At 44.0% G+C, this 19,906-nt stretch overlaps 1 protein-coding gene across 1 annotated transcript in view; it reads left to right on the top strand.

Annotated features, from left to right (window-relative positions):
• Nucleotides 1–25: 25 nt before the first annotated feature.
• Nucleotides 26–19,906, top strand: part of LOC119373204 (actinia tenebrosa protease inhibitors) — a gene marked incomplete at its 5' end in the record, with an annotated part of 487,018 nt that continues 467,137 nt past the window's right edge. The window contains 7 exons of the mRNA XM_049411202.1: nt 26–200; nt 2,450–2,497; nt 6,540–6,713; nt 10,219–10,269; nt 11,064–11,237; nt 19,107–19,157; nt 19,642–19,815. Coding sequence (XP_049267159.1) covers nt 26–200; nt 2,450–2,497; nt 6,540–6,713; nt 10,219–10,269; nt 11,064–11,237; nt 19,107–19,157; nt 19,642–19,815 — 847 coding nt within the window. The remainder of the gene's footprint in view (nt 201–2,449; nt 2,498–6,539; nt 6,714–10,218; nt 10,270–11,063; nt 11,238–19,106; nt 19,158–19,641; nt 19,816–19,906) is intronic.

Here is a 19,906-nt window from a genome sequence, read left to right as displayed (position 1 = left end):
TCGCTCGACTTGAAATGTGCCACGCACAGAGCCCACGAACCCTGTGTGCTACGAGCCCAAGGAGGTGGGACCGTGCAAGGCCTACGTTCCTCGCTATTTCTACAACACGACCACCAAGTACTGCGAGCGCTTCGTCTACGGTGGCTGCAAAGGAAACGGCAACAACTTCCTCGAACTGGACGTGTGCCTGAAGACCTGCAGTAAGTGGCACGTTAGGTGTCTTTTCCTTCAGCGCGAATGTGTCAAGTAGCGAAATTATGTGGCAGAGCTCATTGACACTTGAGGATTTGGTGAAATGACGAAGCACCTGCTATGCAGTCATTTTCCGCAGTCATAAAACACTGCTGTCATACTACACTCTAGGAAAGCAGAAGAATATACATATGTTGTTCCAGAACAATTATTCGCCATAGATACATATCTACGTCAGTCCTGAAGACTGCTTTTCTGGCTAGTGAATGCTGTCTCCCTTACTTTCGAAATACGCTGTTCAGAGCAGGCGCTATTTTATAGCGCTTTCCCCCTTCAGCACAGCACGGTAACTACATCGCAGTTTACACTGATCAACATATCTAACTTTTTAACGCGAGAGAGTGTCTTAGCTATGTTGGCGAAAGCGCGCGCCCAGCTGGTGTCCGCAAAAGCTGCGTCCGTAATCACGTGCGTGAGTAGTCGAGCGAAAGAACTTTATTTAAGGTCCGGCGAGGATGGGAACTCGTCGCGCACCCGGTTAGTCCCACGTCGGGACCGGCAGGTCTAGCCCATCGGCCCGGTCGCGGGCACACCGGACAGCCAGGACTTGATTGTCTAGAGCGGGGCAGCGAAATAGCGAATCCCACTCCACTTTGCTTAATTTGGGTCATCTCGACGCGCACTTCCAGAGCGTGTGTGTTAGAGAGTGCGGGTCCGTCCGCAGGAATGGCCAACGTCGTGGCGATATACGTCCAGGTGAACTTCGTGTAGAACGGCCATACACGGATATGGCCGGCCTGTAAGCGTCTAAGAGAAACGGCTTGCGCCCTTTTCAACTTGGGGTAAGGGGTTGGCAAAATCCTTCTAGACGTCTCCTGCGGAAAGTGACGCCGGCGCTGACTGCCGCAGCAACCACCAGCAGCTGCGGCCGCCTACACTGGATAGGTTGGCGAAAGCGCGCACACAGATGGCTCACAGAAGAGGGGAATCCCTGGACCAGCGCGGGCAAGTCAAGGCTAAATGGGGGCAAAAAAAGCGCGAGGGAACAGTCCACGCGCTGCGTAAGCACGCCGACATCACTTTGCACGAAAAATTCTCGATGGCAGTAGACGCACCTGTGGTCTGCGCGTTGTACACCGATAAAAAAGTACGCACCATCCAGCAACAATTCAGCCTCTCGCATTGCCTCAGTCTTTATAACACAACTCGGCAACCGACGCCACTTTTCAGCACCCATATGTAAGAACAACCTAGCGAAAAGAAACGCTTTCTTGTTCCCGTCTCGTCAGACTATTGAGAGAGATCTCAAAAATTTTCGACTCACGTCTATTCTAAATTGGTTAAACCCACTAGGTCTAGAAATAACAGCAATACATTTACGTTCTCTTGAACCCGGCGCCTTTGAGTCGGGTCTGTCATTCTAGGCACTGCCGTATGCTCTCCGTTTACCAGCGTGTATTTCCCCAAATAAAAACGAATACAGGAATAAAAATCGGTAAAGCCGTTGCCTACGACCTGCTCTTAGCACATTGACGGTATAGTAAGACAGAGAAAACAAAACAAAAGAAACGACAAGTGTATTGGTGCGCGCATATAATATTTCACATTAATGGACAAGAAATTAACGGCTTAAACAGATCACGGAAAACATTTACCGTAAACACTACGAACAAATGTAAGCGAAGGCCAGTGTCGCGAGACCTAGTGTGCATGCTTCAATTCGACGATGAAGATACGATAATTACGAGGAGAAAAATGCCTATGCGAAATCAGAGAAGTCAAACGAAGTCAAACACATAGCCTTAAAATTCTCTTTGTTATTTCACATAGAAATTTAAGTTAACTCCTTACCAAACAGTTGTAGAAGAGCCGCATCATTCTATGTGGCCGTGTAAGTACAACACAAGGTTGTCGCGCAGAACTCTACTCGCCCCCTTTCAATATTTGTATTACTCTGTGCAGAGCTTTTATTGCGTAATATTTTACTGTGGCACCCTGGCGGAGCCAGGGAGGGGGGTCATCTCCCCCCCCCCCCGATTTTTCTTTAAATTTTATATGTTTGTATGTACACGCACACATACAAACACACGCACGAACACACATAAAGTATAGTCCCCACCGCCACCCCTTCCCCCATTTCTCTCTACGCCCCTGTCGTGGTGTTACTTTTATTGACACGGGGTTTATTGACGACCACGACCTGCACATTCATTTACCTTCCCTTTGACGAAACTACTATTCTTTTTTTTCTTTTCAGAGGTTGGTTACAAGAACATCACTGAGAGGCTTCTGACGCTGCGAACTCGTAAGTTGGGAAATTGCCATTTTGTTTAAGACAAATGCTTTGTTTCGTAAAGCTGCTGAATTTTCTAACGCCGCCTAAGCACGGTTGCAAAATGCGCACACATTGGTAGTTAACGTTTCATTATTTCTTTAATTATTTTTTCGGCAGTGGATCCTTGGTCGAGTTTGTACAACATACTTGAAATAAAAACAGCGCGAAATACGGAGGACCACCAATAGAAGGACATACAACTTCTTTTACTGATCCTCTGTCTTTTGCGCTGTTTTTATTTCTTGAAAGCGTTTCATCTAGCATTCGCGCCCCAATAGTCAGTTCATTCTTCTGTGCAGCTAGTGATAAAACCAATATTTACCTCTTTAAAACAATTTTAAGGTACCTGTAGTTGCTGCTGGAGTGTCCGTTTCTCCGGCAATATTTAGAATAGCAACAAATGAAGTCTAACATTTGTCGGTTCCTTCGGCGATGTGCATTCACTTGTTCGACCCCCTCACTCATGATTTGATTTCCTCGACGTTAGACTTACACGATAATCTCAGTATATAAGTAGCATTCTGAATTCGCTGTGTCTTGGTGCATCAGGCGGCGCGGAATATTGATGAATATGTTCTACGTGGGCAAACATCCGCATTTTGTTTCTTTCGGCGAGCTGCATTAATTTTGTCAGCGTGAGGATGCAGAAAGGGTATGCTAAAAGCATTGCAATTGTTATGAATTACAATAAAGCATTTTATCTGCAACGTCACATCATCGCAGTTCCTAATAGACCTCTCACAGTTATTATTTTTCTTCTATTGCTTTCAATGCAAACTCTCGATTACTGAACTACTAGCCTCGTTCGCGACATTCTCCGCTCTTTTCTCAATCACCTTCACCTAGTACTGCTGTCATTTTTTTCTCTCTTGCGTTACGTCTGCATGATTTCATTGAAAGCTCCGCGCTGTGGGAAAACATTCTATCCACGAAAAGTTCCTTTCGCGATATGGTCATCATCTTCTCAACGTTCGATTGCTATCGCTATCCTAATAAATATTATCGAAAAAAGCATGAACAGGTAATCTGCGATTAGCGAGGGCGGACCTTTTGGACGCGTACTGAGCTTATATGTATTAGTTGCCACTGAGAGTAGCTAAAAAAGTCAGTTTACCGCAAGGGCGAAGCAATGAATGCGATAGCAACAAACGGTAATGTTACATGAAGGGAGGCTGGCAGCTAACTGTTTTGTATCCGATCTCGCGTAGCTACAAAACGCTGGTGTAAGTGAATACGGCCGCTCCAGGGAGAGGTGCCTCCGCATAGTCACTTCGCGCTCCCGCGATCGACACCGCGGCCTTAGCTTTAAAGTTCAAAGTTGCACCTCGCACGACGCGACACCCCCCACCCCCCTCGCGTCTTCACGTCTATTAAGGCTCGTCAAAGACCGGCGGGGCATTTCCTGTCTGCTTCGACGGCAGGCCTCCCGAGCGGGGGGATGTCATAGCATATACCCTCCTAGCGATCCGACTTGTTTGAACTCTGCTTCGGCAGCGTTCGTCGCCCCCGCTCGCGCGCTTCTACCCGCGGTAGAACATACAATGTGCGGGGAGACCTTATCGATTTGGACTTCATGCGGGAAGGACATGACGGCGACGGCAAAAACGCGTCGAGACTGTACATGTAACTGCTATCGCAATAAAAGCTTACGTAAAACGCTGCTCTTCTATAACTAACGGAGCACAATTCCAGAGAGTTGGCACAGATATCGCGCCGGATCTGCGGTTTGCATGCAATGTTCAGACGGTAATAGAAGAGCAGCGCCCGGTTGCCTTGCGACTCACTTTCTTCGTGATGAAACAAGAAAGAAAATGGGACAGCTACGGACTAATGGTCCGAAGACTACGGATACAGCAGAGCTGTTGGCAATCATTCCCCTCCGCCATTCCTTTCTACTCACCCTCACATCACTCGTCAGCCTCACTTCCCTTTTGGACCCCCTTTCTATATTGTCTACGGCTATACTATATTTTACCCTCTCCTCTCCCTTCTCCTCATCCTCACCTCCCTTTCACGCCTAACTCCTTGCTGTACTATACCATACATGGCTGTGCTATGCTTTCTTTCTCGTTTCTTCCTCTTTCTCTCTCTCTCTCTTCCTTTTTTTGTGTTTTATTCTCTCTCTCTCTCTATGTTTCTCTTTCTCTCTATCCTTTTCTCGTTCTTTCGCCCGTAGCAACGCAATCAAATGGTTGTCATAAATGCTTGTTCTCCTAGCATCACTGTAGCCGAGTGGTTAGAACGCTCGCCTTCGGACAGTGGATACCCGTGTTCGAATCCCGCCTAGGCAAGAAATTTTATTTTGTTCTATTTATTTCTTCTTCTCCTCATCCCCACTTCGCTCCTCCTCCTTTCCTTCCTCCAAAGCTTTGCTAGGCGACGCGTAGTGACGTCATCACAGTTCCGGCGAACGCTGCTGGACCGAGCTCAAGCTTAAACAGCTAACTCATTGTCAAGTTTTTTTTTTGTTTTTTTTTAACAGCTCGGCTGTTAAAATAATAGACGCGTAGTCGAAGTAAGGACGTCAGTGAAATGCTCCTTTTACGGTGATTATATTCGTAATAGCAGCGCTTTCTAAGTGAAAACAGAGAAAGGAAAATAAGATAGGATAGGCGCTGTCTAAAAATGGACGCGTAATTGACAAGTTCACGTACGCAGCGTGAGCGAGGAAAACAGAATACCAGGGCGACGCAGTTCTGCATAAAATTACAACAGCAGGCTACGGACAGTTAACTGCTCCTGTTACCTTTATTTGTCGGAGTGACAGAAAGCAGGCTAAGCAATGCGTGTGACCTAGGACAGGATATCGGAAAATGAAAAAGAAAATAGCAGCGTTGGCTAGAGCGGAAAGGAAGACTGTGCTTCAAAGGGTGTGTGCACCTGCCGGCTGGCACAAATCTATCATTCTCAAAAAGCAGTGAACCTTGTGGCCTCTCTTTTACATGTTACTCAAGCGCTCTTTAAAATTGGTGGAAGACGATGATACTCTAATAAATGTTCATTAGACACAGCGCTTGCTACGCATATATTACGCAAACACTCAATATGCAAAAGTGACTGCAGTAATGAAAAGCAGCGTTCTCAGCAATGTGTTGTTAGCTAAGTTAACGAAAACACCGAATGTTAGCGTCGTGTGTTAGTGCCTGATAAACAGTTTGGTTAAACACAAATTTCATGTTACACAAGTAGTAACTTGCATTCTTTCAATTTCGTATACTTTTAGGTACCACAAGATTACGCGATATAAGAAACTACGCTGTGTTTGGCCGCTTCAGATGAGCCTCATGCCTTGAAATTATGAGGTTAGACAGTTATAATTTAGCGGAATAACGGGATAAAAATGCGCATGCGCAGTGTTTGCGTGGCTAACGTAGCGTACGTAAAACATGGCGGCGGGTTTGGACGCCCGCTTCGAATTGAATTTGTCGCTGAAGATGGACGGATCCACTTTCTTCGTAGTAAACGACTGCGTAAAATGGCTTCGCTTGCCGTCGGCTACCGCGCATTACAGATAACGTAGCGTAGTTTTCAAGATCGCTTCCCATTTCTAACGTTACTAGGCCTAACTAGAAGATCGGTTTGAACAAATCTGCAACGTAAAAATTTTCTTTTTTGGTGCGTGGTTCATATCTATTCACTTTTATTGTTACTAAAAAAGTAGCGATATTGCTGCCTGCGGTGATATAAGCAGTCATTCTCAGTTTGCTCCTTCCACTTCTTTTAACGCATTCACCCTCCGCTAGGTGACGCCACGGGCAGAGCTGAGGCATGTAAACGCTATCCCGCTAAACTAAAACGCGCTGTCCGCAAGGAACGTTTGCGGCACGGTAACGCTATTCCCTTAACCCCCGCTATCACGATAACGCTAAACTAAAATTGTCTATTAACTTCTGCGGGTTTGCGTGGTCGTTTAAGGAACGCGAATGCGGCGGTCCGTTTCCCCAGTGTATCCCAACTCGCCGGGTCGGTGACGCTCGTGTTAAAGCTTTACTTCTTTGCGCTACGCTCTCAGCTCTCAAGGACCAAGTGTGCTACCTGCCGAAGGAGACGGGACCTTGCTTCGGCTACTTCCCTCGCTACTACTACAACACGACGACCAACACCTGCGAGCAGTTCGTCTACGGAGGATGCAGGGGCAACGCCAACAACTTCGAAACGCTCCACCAATGCGAGAGCAAGTGTGGAAGTAAGTACAGATAAGAAGAAAAAAAGACTTTCGTGTTGAATATTTTATTGCCCCTAGCGAAGACAATAGACCGGCAATTAGGGCGCAGTGACGCGCATTGATAATTACCTAAAAGGCAACGCTTGGTGCATGCACGTACGAAGAAAAACCGCCAGGCCTGCGCGCAACGCGCAGGGCCGTCACAGCGAAAGCACAAAGAGAGGCCTTTCGATAGCCCGTTCCAAACTCTTTTGGGGCATCTATACAAGTAAACATTGTAAGGTATCTACTGCGCCATAAATCATAATCTTCGTGAAGTAGAGAAGCATCCATTACGCCATTATTCGTCTTTCTGCGGATAAGCGAGGTACCCGCTACACACATGTGAGGCATTATGTGCACTTTGCTGATGCTGGATGTGGCTTATGACGATGAAAACTTATGGCTGAGCACTTTGCAGGGGGTGCGAGGCCTTAAACCACACACTCGGTGCGCAATTAGCAATGTGTGATGCCTGGTTGTTATTTTACATCTACCACGCTATATTCCATACGTTAACGCAATTCCTTGGCCAACATGAAGCCCGTATAGAACCTTTTTGCGAAGGACTTTCAAGCACCAGCGTGGCTCTTTGGTAGAATATTCGACCGCCACGCAGAAGGATCGGGTTCAAATCTCAGCCGACCTTGGATATTTTTTATGTATTTCATTGTTTCTTATTTTGCGCAATAGCGGTTACGGACAGCGGAGTCGTACAACTACCGCGCTGTTGTGATCTAATAACAGCTTCGCTACAAAATAATTATTTTCCGTTTCCTGTTTTTCTTGTTGTTGTTGATGTTAGGTAATATGAGAAGAAATGGAGCATATGCGAGAAATAAAGAGTTGAACAGTACGTTAAAAAAAGCTGGAACGTATGTTCTAACACAAATTTAAGCGAAATGTCAGTGCCTGAAACTGTCAAAACGGTAATATACTGTGTCATGTTCGTATAAGCAAATGAAGAGCGTATATTTAAAAAATTGAATTTCCTGCATAACCAATCTTTATGTCACAGTAACATATTTTTGCTACAGAAGTATAAATGTTTTATAAGCAATGAAGGGCGCACTTAAAATTTTCAATTTCCTGCATAGCCAATCTCTATGTCACAGTAACATATTTTTGCTACAGAAGTATAAATACATACGTTATAAGCAATGAAGGGCGTACTCAAAATTTTGCATTTTTTGCGTAACCAATCTCTACGTCAGAGTAACATATTTTTGCTGCAGAAGTATAAATACTTTATAAGCAATGAAGGGCGTACTTAAAATCTTGCACTTCCTGCGTAACCAATTTCTATGCCGTAGTAACACATTTTTGCTACAGAAGTATAAATACTCTATCAACAATGAAGGGCGCACTTAAAATTTTGCATTTGCTGCGAAACTAATCTCAATGTCACAGTAAGATATCTTCGCTACAGAAGTATAAATACTTTATAAGCAATGAAGGGCGTACTTAAAATTTTGCATTTCCTGCGTAACCAATCTCTATGTCACAGTAACATATTTTTGCTACAGAAGTTAAATACTCTATAAACAATGAAGGGCGTACTTAAAATTTTGCATTTGCTGCGTAACTAATCTCTATGTCACAGTAAGATATCTTTGCTACAGAAGTATAAATAATCTATAAGCAATGAAGGGCGTACTTAGAATTTTGCATTTCCTGCGTAACCAATCTCTGTCACAGTAACATATTTTTGCTACAGAAGTTAAATACTCTATAAACAATGAAGGGCGTACTTAAAATTTTGCATTTCCTGCGTAACCAATCTCTATGTCACAGTAAGATATCTTTGCTACAGAAGTATAAATACTCTATAAACAATGAAGGGCGTACTTAAAATTTTGCATTTCCTGTGTAACCAATCTCTATGTCACAGTAACATATTTTTGCTACAGAAGTTAAATACTCTATAAAAAATGAAGGGCGTACTTAAAATTTTGCATTTCCTGCGTAACCAATCTCTATGTCACAGTAAGATATCTTCGCTACAGAAGTATAAATACTTTATAAGCAATGAAGGGCGTACTTAAAATTTTGCATTTCCTGCGTAACCAATCTCTATGTCACAGTAAGATATCTTCGCTACAGAAGTATAAATACTTTATAAGCAATGAAGGGCGTACTTAAAATTTTGCATTTCCTGCGTAACCAATCTCTATGTCACAGTAAGATATCTTCGCTACAGAAGTATAAATACTTTATAAGCAATGAAGGGCGTACTTAAAATTTTGCATTTCCTGCGTAACCAATCTCTATGTCACAGTAAGATATCTTCGCTACAGAAGTATAGATACTTTATAAGCAATGAAGGGCGTACTTAAAATTTTGCATTTCCTGCGTAACCAATCTCTATGTCACAGTAAGATATCTTCGCTACAGAAGTATAAATACTTTATAAGCAATGAAGGGCGTACTTAAAATTTTGCATTTCCTGCGTAACCAATCTCTATGTCACAGTAAGATATCTTCGCTACAGAAGTATAAATACTTTATAAGCAATGAAGGGCGTACATAAAATTTTGCATTTCCTGTGTAACCAATCTCTATGTCACAGTAAGATATCTTCGCTACAGAAGTATAAATACTTTACAAGCAATGAAGGGCGTACTTAAAATTTTGCATTTCCTGCGTAACCAATCTCTATGTCACAGTAAGATATCTTCGCTACAGAAGTATAAATACTTTATAAGCAATGAAGGGCGCACTTAAAATTTTGCATTTCCTGCGTAACCAATCTCTATGTCACAGTAACATATCTTTGCTACAGAAGTATAAATACTCTATAAACAATGAAGGGCGTACTTAAAATTTTGCATTTCCTGCGTAACCAATCTCTATGTCACAGTAAGATATCTTTGCTACAGAAGTATAAATACTCTATAAACAATGAAGGGCGGACTTAAAATTTTGCATTTCCTGCGTGACCAATCTCTATGTCACAGTAAGATATCTTTGCTACAGAAGTATAAATACTCTATAAACAATGAAGGGCGTACTTAAAATTTTGCATTTCCTGCGTAACCAATCTCTATGTCACAGTAAGATATCTTTGCTACAGAAGTATAAATACTCTATAAACAATGAAGGGCGTACTTAAAATTTTGCATTTCCTGCGTAACCAATCTCTATGTCACAGTAAGATATCTTTGCTACAGAAGTATAAATACTCTATAAACAATGAAGGGCGTACTTAAAATTTTGCATTTGCTGCGTAACTAATCTCATGTCACAGTAAGATATTTTTGCTACAGAAGAATAAATACTTTATAAGCAATGAAGGGCGTACCTAAAATTTTGCATTTGCTGCGTAACTAATCTCTATGTCACAGTAAGATATTTTTGCCACAAAAGTACAAATACTCAGAGCAGTGCCGGGACTGTGTACTGCTTCTGATGTATATTTCTCGCGTACTGCTTTTTTTTTTCAGTTTGAGTTTTACTCTAGTATATTTGCCACTTTTTCCAATTTCAGACGTTTCTCTCACCGAAGAGCTCATCAGGTCCAGGCTCATCGCCAAACTGGGTAGGTGCAAAATATATTAACACCTTATAAGTGGCAGAAAAATACCACATTTGTCGATGGCCTGTGTGGCTTGCGTTTGCGCAGATTTCCATTAAAGAACTATGTTTGAAAGCACGTCTGAGTATTAAGTACATCGTACAGTTCCTGACGTAAGAGACCTAACACTCTTGCTTCTAGCTCCGCTTCTTTCATATAAGGAATCCTAATCATCAGTAAGTCGTTAGCGTCTCAAACCCACACGACTTCTACAGCAAACGCCGTAGTGGAACACTGCGAATATATTATTCGTATTGTCTGAGCTGTCTAAATTTCAGATTGAATTTTATTTCAGCATTTCTAAGCAGCCTGGTTGCACTTGCTGATGAGCTGTAGTGGCTCATTAGGGCATGCTGTATTCATAAACCACGGTTTGACCTCAAAACAATAACGACACTCGTACCAGCCACAAGTAAAGTTTGAACGATTTTCAATAGCGAACAACGGGCGCCGCAACCACCGCTTCAGCTTGTCGGGACGTTACTCTCTGAAAAAGCTTTTACGTTCATAAAGTCAATTGTACTCATGTTTGAATAAGAACTTAATTGCTATTTTGTGAAAGCACAACATTAACCTAGCAAGTTTCTGGAAACACTTCTTCCCCAATGCCTCATGTTAAAAAAAGGCTTATACGTATATTTGTTACACCTTAACGGCATGAGGTCTAAACGTGAGCATTTCCGAAAGAAGCAACTTGCCCTAGCACGTAGTACTGACACGCAAACTTCCTCAAGAATTCTGCTGTCCAAATTTTGCAGCGACTCTTGACCCAGTCTGCGAGCTGCCGAAGAAGCCTGGCCCGTGCCATGGCCACTTTCCCCGCTTCTACTACAACAAGACGACGGGCACTTGCGAGAAGTTCGTCTTCGGCGGATGTCAAGAAAACCGCAACAACTTCGAAACCCTTTGGGACTGCGAGCACAAGTGTGTTGGTAAGTTCCTTCACTTCATCATTCGACAAAAAGTCAATACTTCGATAAGAGTCAGTCGAGCAATACTTTCAGATTTGAAGCTCAATTTGTGTATTGAGAGGAGCCAGGAGTCGGTGGCTGCCACAGCAGAAGTATTTTAACGACGGCTCCTGTTTTAACGGAGTATATACCAACGTGTATGTATTTTGAAGATGTAGCTCAGAAAAATTGCGGTGCACGAATGAGACAAATGCCAAATGAAATAAAGAAACAAGCGGAAGACGTATTCACAGATTTAAAATATAACTACTACCTTTTATTGTGCAGTTATTCAACCACGTGATAGACCAATTAACTTGAGATGTTCCTGATGGTAGCTGAAACTAGAGCATTCTTTATTGCTTCTAATCTGTTCAAACAGAGTTAAGACGACTGAAAGCGACTGGAGGTAAATTTATTAGTTCGTGATGAAATACGTAGCAATTTTATTGTAAAAAGGCAGGACACAATAATCATTGACAATCGGTTTGCGTCTTCGTTAAACCAACATTATTACGATTCCGCCCACTCGTTCAATAATTATCATCCAATACTCTTCGCGCAGGATAAATCGGACACTTGGTCCCCTCCTTCAGTTATGGGCCTCATTAGGCATGTATTGCCGCCATGTATTTCGTTCGTAGTAAACAAGGCACATAATATAAGTCGCAATACTGGTAATATTCGCGCGCTACAATCCAGCGAAACAGATGTTCTCAAATTGTATCCATTATGGCCACAGTGGTATTCTTCCAGCACGTTCACTTTGTCTAGCCGAGAAAAACGCAGCTGAAGCTTTACCAACGCTATTTCGAGCACATAAAGCGTGAATATGAGTGCAATTACACAACTTCAACGTTTTCTCCACTTCATCTACATAATCATGGACGCTCTGCTACAACTGTGGCTCCGAGCTCTGTCCCTGCGACAGTTCGCGAACAAAACAAGTGTTCACCATACTGACTCTGCACTAGAGGCACATTAATGACTGTAACCGAAAAGAAACAGCGGAGAAAAGCTAACGCCGCCAAGAGAAAGCTTAACACCGCTTACAGTCTCCTTCGTTCACTTATGAGTGCAAACAACCACGTCGATTTCGCATTTTCGAGAACCTTGTCCACTACAAGCACAAGGGAAACGCCGTTCGTCTGGCCGCAGAGTCGTAGGACCGCCAAGTGGGTTCCATTACCCACAGTGCTCTCTCGATCACTTCTTTATCGGAACCAGCTCTGCGAAAAGAACTTGTGTAGCGATCGGCGTTGTTCTGAATCCTGCGCTTAATGCAGTTCCACTACTATGAAACCTGAGGAAGTGCGTAGCAAGATCACCCAGCGATTCCTCTTCCAAACCGCCGATGACATCAATGGTTGAGGTAAATATGTATACGGCTTCTCCGGCACGAGAAGAATCATGTTAGGGAGATTCGCAAACTCGGTGTGCGACAAACGGGCGACTTTTTTTCTGGTCTTTATCGACTTCCTGCGTGTTACGGCAGTTGAAATAAGTTTCCTCTGCAGCGAGTTCCGTCGAGTTGTTTCCCCCTTAGATGTAGCGATGGAGCACCGGATAAGTGTCGGTGGGAGGAGCAAACGCGCACTTGGCGAGGCGGTGGCGCCCTCTCTTGCACGGCGCGAATGTCAGGCACATGTTTTCGAGGTGCTTTTAGCGGTTTTAAGTTAATTTTGGCGATTACATCTCGATTATTTCCGTTATTTCTATTATCTTAGACCTTTTTGTTTATTTTAACCCGGTTTTCAGCATTGCTAGCTTTGTTTTAGGTCTTCATTGAGCACTAGAGTGTGAGCGTGATCACGCCACATGAGATCTACGGACGACAAGGCGGGTGCCTAAAGTGTTACGCACTTAAAAAAGAGCTGTACCTTCCTTTTCTGACAGAGGCGAGGCATTGCGCGCATGGGATGTTGTGTTGGCCCTGTCCACCATTGTGTGTGTTATCAGGACACAGCGATTTTTGGAGAGCGGATCGTTAGTGTGCACTCGAAACTCTAAATAGCTGCATTATCATAGCGATGACATCTCGAACACTTACGCTGCATTTATCAAACTATTTGTGAAGTATAAGATTCTTCTCTCATTTGAGAGCTCAGCAGCTTTATCAAGAGAACTTTAATGTGGACGTTCCAATGCTACTGAAAATTTTCTAGTCAAAGCGATAGTAAATTTGGTTGAATTATAACTGTGCGTAATGCTATCAAACCTCCATTGGTGTCATGCGCAGAATCCTTGTACTTGTGAAATATGTCCGAGTACATTACGTGCCGTGCACCTCGGTAATCTGTTTGCAGTATTGAATTTGCAATGCACACGCGCTGTTCATTCCTAAATGTGCAGCTTCGTGAATCACACAGGTCTAACTGCTGCGCAGTGTACAAAGGATGTCAAGCGCTCAGTGTAACTGTTTCTTCGTTAAGCACTGCTTGAAGTTACATCAAGATATATGTAAACTGGTAGCGTAACTTCCGTAGAAGCCCACGTGTCAAGCCGGTGGCTAGTTGTTGCAACAGTCGCCGTCTATGTGAGGAGGGGACAAACAGAATTTAAAAAAAAAGAAAAAGATGACGTCAGAACCGGAAGCGGAAATGACGTCACGTTTTAACGCGATGGGCATGAAATTATGAAAATTTTTGACAGGGCGCCGCTTCTTACTTTTTTTTATAGCTGCACGTTCTTTTTCTTATCACTATGACGGCTCCATAATGGAAGCCTGCAAGATAACGGGAAGACGAAAAAGACAGATTTGATAAATAAGGTGTATCTTATTGGCGAAATATTGCAGTTGAACAGGATATTACCCCAAAATATATAACACAGAAATCAGAAGTAGCATAACAATTCAACGTGCACACAAACCTTGCACACGTGTTGCTCTTGCATCCGTAGACAGCGCAGCGTTTCTTCGCGTAGCGTGGCGGACTCATCGTCCCGAAGGGCGACAGCACGCCGGCCGTGCGCTGGCAAAACACAGTCACTGAAACGGTTCCCGATGGCTGCGATGGGCTATATTACCTTCTGCCAACTACCACGACTAGAAAACAACGCTTATGCGATGAAATCACCTACGGACGACAGGCACAAACCTACTGCGCAAAAACTAGCGACGGCATTTGCATCTGAAATTGCGCAAAACCGTTGGCCCATGTTACCAGACTGCCTGCATGTGCCCGCCGTTTCTGAAAATAAACGAAAAAAATTGGCCACTCAACCACATACCCAAGACTAAAGTTCGATTAAAGTAATCTACTAATTTAATTCGTGACAAATAAAATTAAAACTAATGAAAATAAACGTTTAAATAATTTTTTGTTTTCATTATTTGTCCCCCCCCCTCACCTAGTAGCGCTTCAATCGTCACGCGGGTGTTGATGTTTGTCGCAATAGGTTTCCGACTACTTTTTGTTCCGACTTTCGCGACCTATTTAGATTGACCATGCAGCGGGCACATGCAGGCAGTCTGGTAACATGGGCGAACGGTTTTGCGCATTTTTGCAGATGCAAATGGCGTCGCTCGTTTTTGCGCAGTAGGTTTGTGCCTGTCGTCCGTAGGTGATTTCCTCGCATAAGCTTTGTTTTCTAGTCGTGGTACTTGGCAGAAGGTAATATAGCCCATCGCAGCCATCGGGAACCGTTTCAGTGACTGTGTTTTGCCAGCGCACGGCCGGCGTGCTGTCGCCCTTCGGGACGATGAGTCCGCCACGCTACGCGAAGAAACGCTGCGCTGTCTACGGATGCAAGAGCAACACGTGTGCAAGGTTTGTGTGCACGTTGAATTGTTATGCTACTTCTGATTTCTGTGTTATATATTTTGGGGTAATATCCTGTTCAACTGCAATATTTCGCCAATGAGATACACCTTATTTATCAAATCTGTCTTTTTCATCTTCCCGTTATCTTGCAGGCTGCTATTATGGAGCCGTCATAGTGATAAGAAAAAGAACGTGCAGCTATAAAAAAAAGTAAGAAGCGGCGCCTTGTCAAAAAATTTAATAATTCCGCGCCCATCGCGTTAAAACGTGACGTAATTTCCGCTTCCGTTTGTGACGTCATCTTTCTCTTTTTTTAATTCTGTTTGTCCCCTCCTCACATAGATGGCGACTGTTGCAACAACTAGCCACCGGCTTGACACGTGGGCTTCTACGGAAGTTACGCTACCAGTTTACATATACCTTGCCCGCTGTTTCTGAAAATAAACGAAAAAAATTGGCCACTCAACCACATACCCAAGACTAAAGTTTGATTAAAGTAATCTACTAATTTAATTCGTGGCATATAAAATTAAACTAATGAAAATAAACATTTAATTAATTTTTTGTTTTCATTATTTGTCCCCCCCTCACCTAGTAGCGCTTTAATCGTCACGCGGGTGTTGATGTTTGTCGCAATAGGTTTCCGACCACTTTTCGTTCCGACTTTCGCGACCTATTTAGATTGACCTTGGTTACATCTCTAGCTGCTGCTGACATGCCAGTACAGTTGGGTCGCTGCTAGTGAAACAGTATTTTTTTTTTCGTTTTCCATTTAGGTGACAGGCAAGTGAGAAGCGTAATTATAAAAGCTTCTGTAATACTTCGTAGGCCCCCGTACCGTTCAAGACCAGTCCTGGAAAGAGGAGTCCAGGAAGCGCAGTAAGTCAAGAAATACTTTTATTTTATTCACTGGCAGTCCAACGGGGGAATCTTATTATAACACAAGCTGGAATTATACAAGCTGTGTATCCCACCGTTTGGAGTTGGCACAAAAATTTTCATTGAGCGAGGTTACTTAGCATACTAAGAAGCGTTGCCGAAATACGCACCATCTATCGACGAAGAGGGTAGAAAAGTTAGAGCCATTCAAACTGTTTGTGAATAGGGAAGACCGGCGAAGCTAAGGAAGCTTTCTGACGGCGAGTCGTCGTGCGTGCGTTTGGCTTGACTTGCCAGATCGTCGTCGGTGGCATCGGCGACGCGCACACTCGCTCCTCTGGGTGCGCCGACGTTCCTGTTACTGCCACTGCTCCTCATTGGAATATACGGCAGGCGTCCGACCCATGGACAGTCCAAATAGCAACTGAGCACGCCGCTAGCGCGATCTCTTACGTCACGATACAACGGACAAACGCGATTGGTTGACGACTCGTAATGGCGAAACATTATGACGTCTTATTAAAAACAGACACGCTAATCGCAGCACGTGTACTAGCGCGAACGCGCGAACGTTGCTGCTAGTGAGAGCTAGGTCATGAAATGAAGAAGCAAAACTTAAGGTCCTGCGAGAACTGCGGTCAAATATACGCTTTTTAGAGTCCTAAGTTTGAAATTGCCGCGATCCCGGCGTTTCATTCGACACTGCGAGATGACGCGACGTGTATGCCTGAATTAGAGTTACTATATATGCTACCTTTAGGTAGCAGAGTTGCGCATAGGTCTGGCAGCAACCACAGCTCCGTTTTTTTTTTTTCAATCAATCAATCAAATCTTTATTTCCAACATTTCATTACAATCTGTTGGGAGTCCTTCAGGCGAAAAGCTGTTGTAAACAGCTTGAAAGTGCCTGAAGGCCCTTCATGCCAGCACTATAGACACCGTACACCAAATTAAAGTACATAAGCGTACATGAGTTGTATTATTCATAACATATAAGAAATAAGGTTGTGTACAACAGTGGTCATTTGACAAAGTCATTGAAAAGTGAAAAGCAGTAAAACAACGCAACTTCATGTCATAAGCAAAACTAGAATAAATACCATGAGTACACCACCAAAGATAGCGATACATTAGCAACAGTTTAATAGATTTACGCACTTGTTTTCACACGCAGGCGTCATGGATCACTGGAAAACAAAAAAAATGCCGTCTCATTTCTTTCTGGGTTAAGGCATGAACGTCAATACCTTCGGTTTCATATTTATTTAAAAGTGAAGGGTCATTGCAGGTGACATGCCTACCGTGTCGCTGACTGCATGTTTCGCGTGTCAAAGACCGGTGATTAACTTAATTGTCGATGTCTGGTGTCAATCCAATTTGCTGCAGCGGCGGCGTAGAGAAATACAGAAATTGTCCCAAGCGGAAGTTTCTCCGCAATGCATGGAAGCTAGCAGCGTTTGGAACATCAATGCGCAACTCTGCTACCAAAAGGTAGCAAACACAGTAACTCTAGACATGCATCGATGCACACTAGTCTGAGTGTGGCTGCCTGAAAGTTAGTGCCGCCTCCCCGGGGAGAAGGGTGTTTACACCCTTTGTCCAGGTGAGCGCTAAATTGGGACAAAGTCGTCGACAAGGACGCCGCCTCTTCTTCAGGTGACGTGCAAACATGATGATAGACAAGTGCGTGAAACTAGAAATAAAAAGAACGCAGATATCATATTCAAGGCGTCTGACATTGCGCTCGTCTGCGTACTCCGAAAGACCACCTGAAAAGTGCGTGAAAATGTAGAAATAAAAACAACTCAGACGTCATATTCAAGGCGTCTGCCATAGCGCTCGTCTGCGTGTTCCGAAAGACCACCTGAAAAGTGCGTGAAAATGCAGAAATAAAAACAACTCAGAGATCATATTCAAGGCGTCTGCCATAGCGCTCGTCTGCGTACTCCGATACACCACCTGAAACTGCTGACATGTACTCCTTGATCCTAGCACTAGACATATTTCCTGCAAAAAAAAAATTACACCATCTCTCACTAAAGGGAACCATGTGGGGATGCGAAGCAGCGCATGGATGTACTTAAAGTCCCGTTCATCACGGGCACCTTGCCCAATGTTAGCGCGTCCTTGCAACTGGAGCACACCATGTATTCACTGTAGTTGCTGTTGCTGTTACTCGTCCCGAACTCTTGTTGGAGCACACCACGCAAGTTCATCGCGCGTCTTCAGAATCTCGTTCCCCCGAAGCCATCACGTGATTGTTGAAAGAGTGTAAGAGGGAGAGGTCACAGCGTCTTACTCAGACCCTTACACAGGCCCGAACGCTCTACCGCGTGCCAGCATACATGGTTCCCGAGCGGACAGTCGCCAATGGAAGGACGAACACATCCCCGAGCGAAAGCTGCTTCGCATCTAAAAAATCCCGTAGACCCCACGCATTGTCGAAGTCGATGTTATGCGAAGCTGTCAACGAGCAGGAGCTTTCGCAGCATCGTTTGTCTTTGATACTAGTTGCGGCATTCGTGTAATCACATGTCATTCACTATTGCATGTCCATCATGCATGCATGCGCGGTCAGCGCAAAAAGTTTAAGAACCACGAGGCAAAAGAAAAAGCTGAATATTTCCACTGTTTTGTGAGGCAGCCTTCATGTTGTACTTGCGGCCTGCCGTAAGACGCGCTAAGAACATGTACGGCGCAGTTCGGCCAAAGGCGGTCTCAAATTACTGCAAATATTATTCAACTTTTATTGAAGGTTTACACAAAACCATCCGATCTGTGAGAAAGGCACAGTCTAGATGCATTGCTGAACCACTACATCTATATATCATGCACCGCCACCCCAACACCAAACATGTCACGAGGAGTACTTATTCGGCAGAAGCCGGCGAGCACTGGCCAAACTAAACTGCACAGAGTACAAAGATTTCCAGGCCAAGAGGACAGCTCGAACGTCGTTATCGTTTTCATCCAGTGATACGCAGTAGTGACCTTTTCATACACATGTCATTATGAGGGCGAAATTCTAGGTCAGGTTACAGTTTCGGAAACGCCGGAATGATAATAATACACAGAGTAGACATAGCGAGCCGCAACATTTTGAATTCATTCGAGAATGTGAGATATGTTCGTGAGACCGGATGTTAGATTGCAAGTTCATTGCCAGTGTGTGCTTTCTCTGAATACTAAGACGTCTGTGTTATTTCAGTTTCTCTGGAGGACGTCATTCGTGCCAACCCGATCCTCTCCAGGGAAGTCGGTAAGTGAAGTGCACTCGCTGTCGATGCACTCACGTATAGCGTACGTAGATTAAAAAAAAAATAGGTGTCATGGCAATCCACGCATTTACGCGCGAGGTTAACGTAAATTCAAACTACGGATGAAGAGAGCAGGCACTGGCTAGAAATCTTTTTGGAAAGTACTCGCTATCGGTATATATCCCCTGATAGTGCTACATCGCCGCCTGTAGTTTTACCTACATTGTCGCTATGATTGCACTTGTAGCACCACTTTCGTTCGACGTAAAAATAGAGGAGTTATAAAGGTACTTGTCCATATTTGAACATATGTCTTTGTGCCTGTACGGCATCAATACCTATTACTTAAATTTATCCGGTAATTATTACTTCGCGTGCCCACCTATCTGCGGGCCCAATATTAGCCAGGCACGTGCGCAGTATTATTGGTATTACCTCGCTTTTGTAGCACCCTCAGGCATGCGCACGTATGTTGTGTTGTCGCAGTGGGACTCAACCCTGTGTGCAACGAGACGAAGTACCCCGGACCTTGCTTCGGCTACTTCCCTCGTTATTACTACAACAACGTGACCAAGTCTTGCGAGAAGTTCGTCTACGGAGGATGCAAGGCCAACGGAAACAACTTCGTGACTCTCGAGGAGTGCCAGAACACATGCTGGGGTGGGTAATTTTAAGTGGATTGGTAGCTTTCTGCGAAGCCGGACATCCCAAATATCAGACAGAGGGCTAAGTCAACATGACTCGAATATCT

This window comes from Rhipicephalus sanguineus, chromosome 11 (assembly GCF_013339695.2).
Source record: "Rhipicephalus sanguineus isolate Rsan-2018 chromosome 11, BIME_Rsan_1.4, whole genome shotgun sequence".
NCBI lineage: Eukaryota > Metazoa > Arthropoda > Arachnida > Ixodida > Ixodidae > Rhipicephalus > Rhipicephalus sanguineus.
The sequence above is the reverse complement of the archived record's forward strand: the minus strand, read 5'-3'. Positions and strand labels throughout refer to the sequence as shown.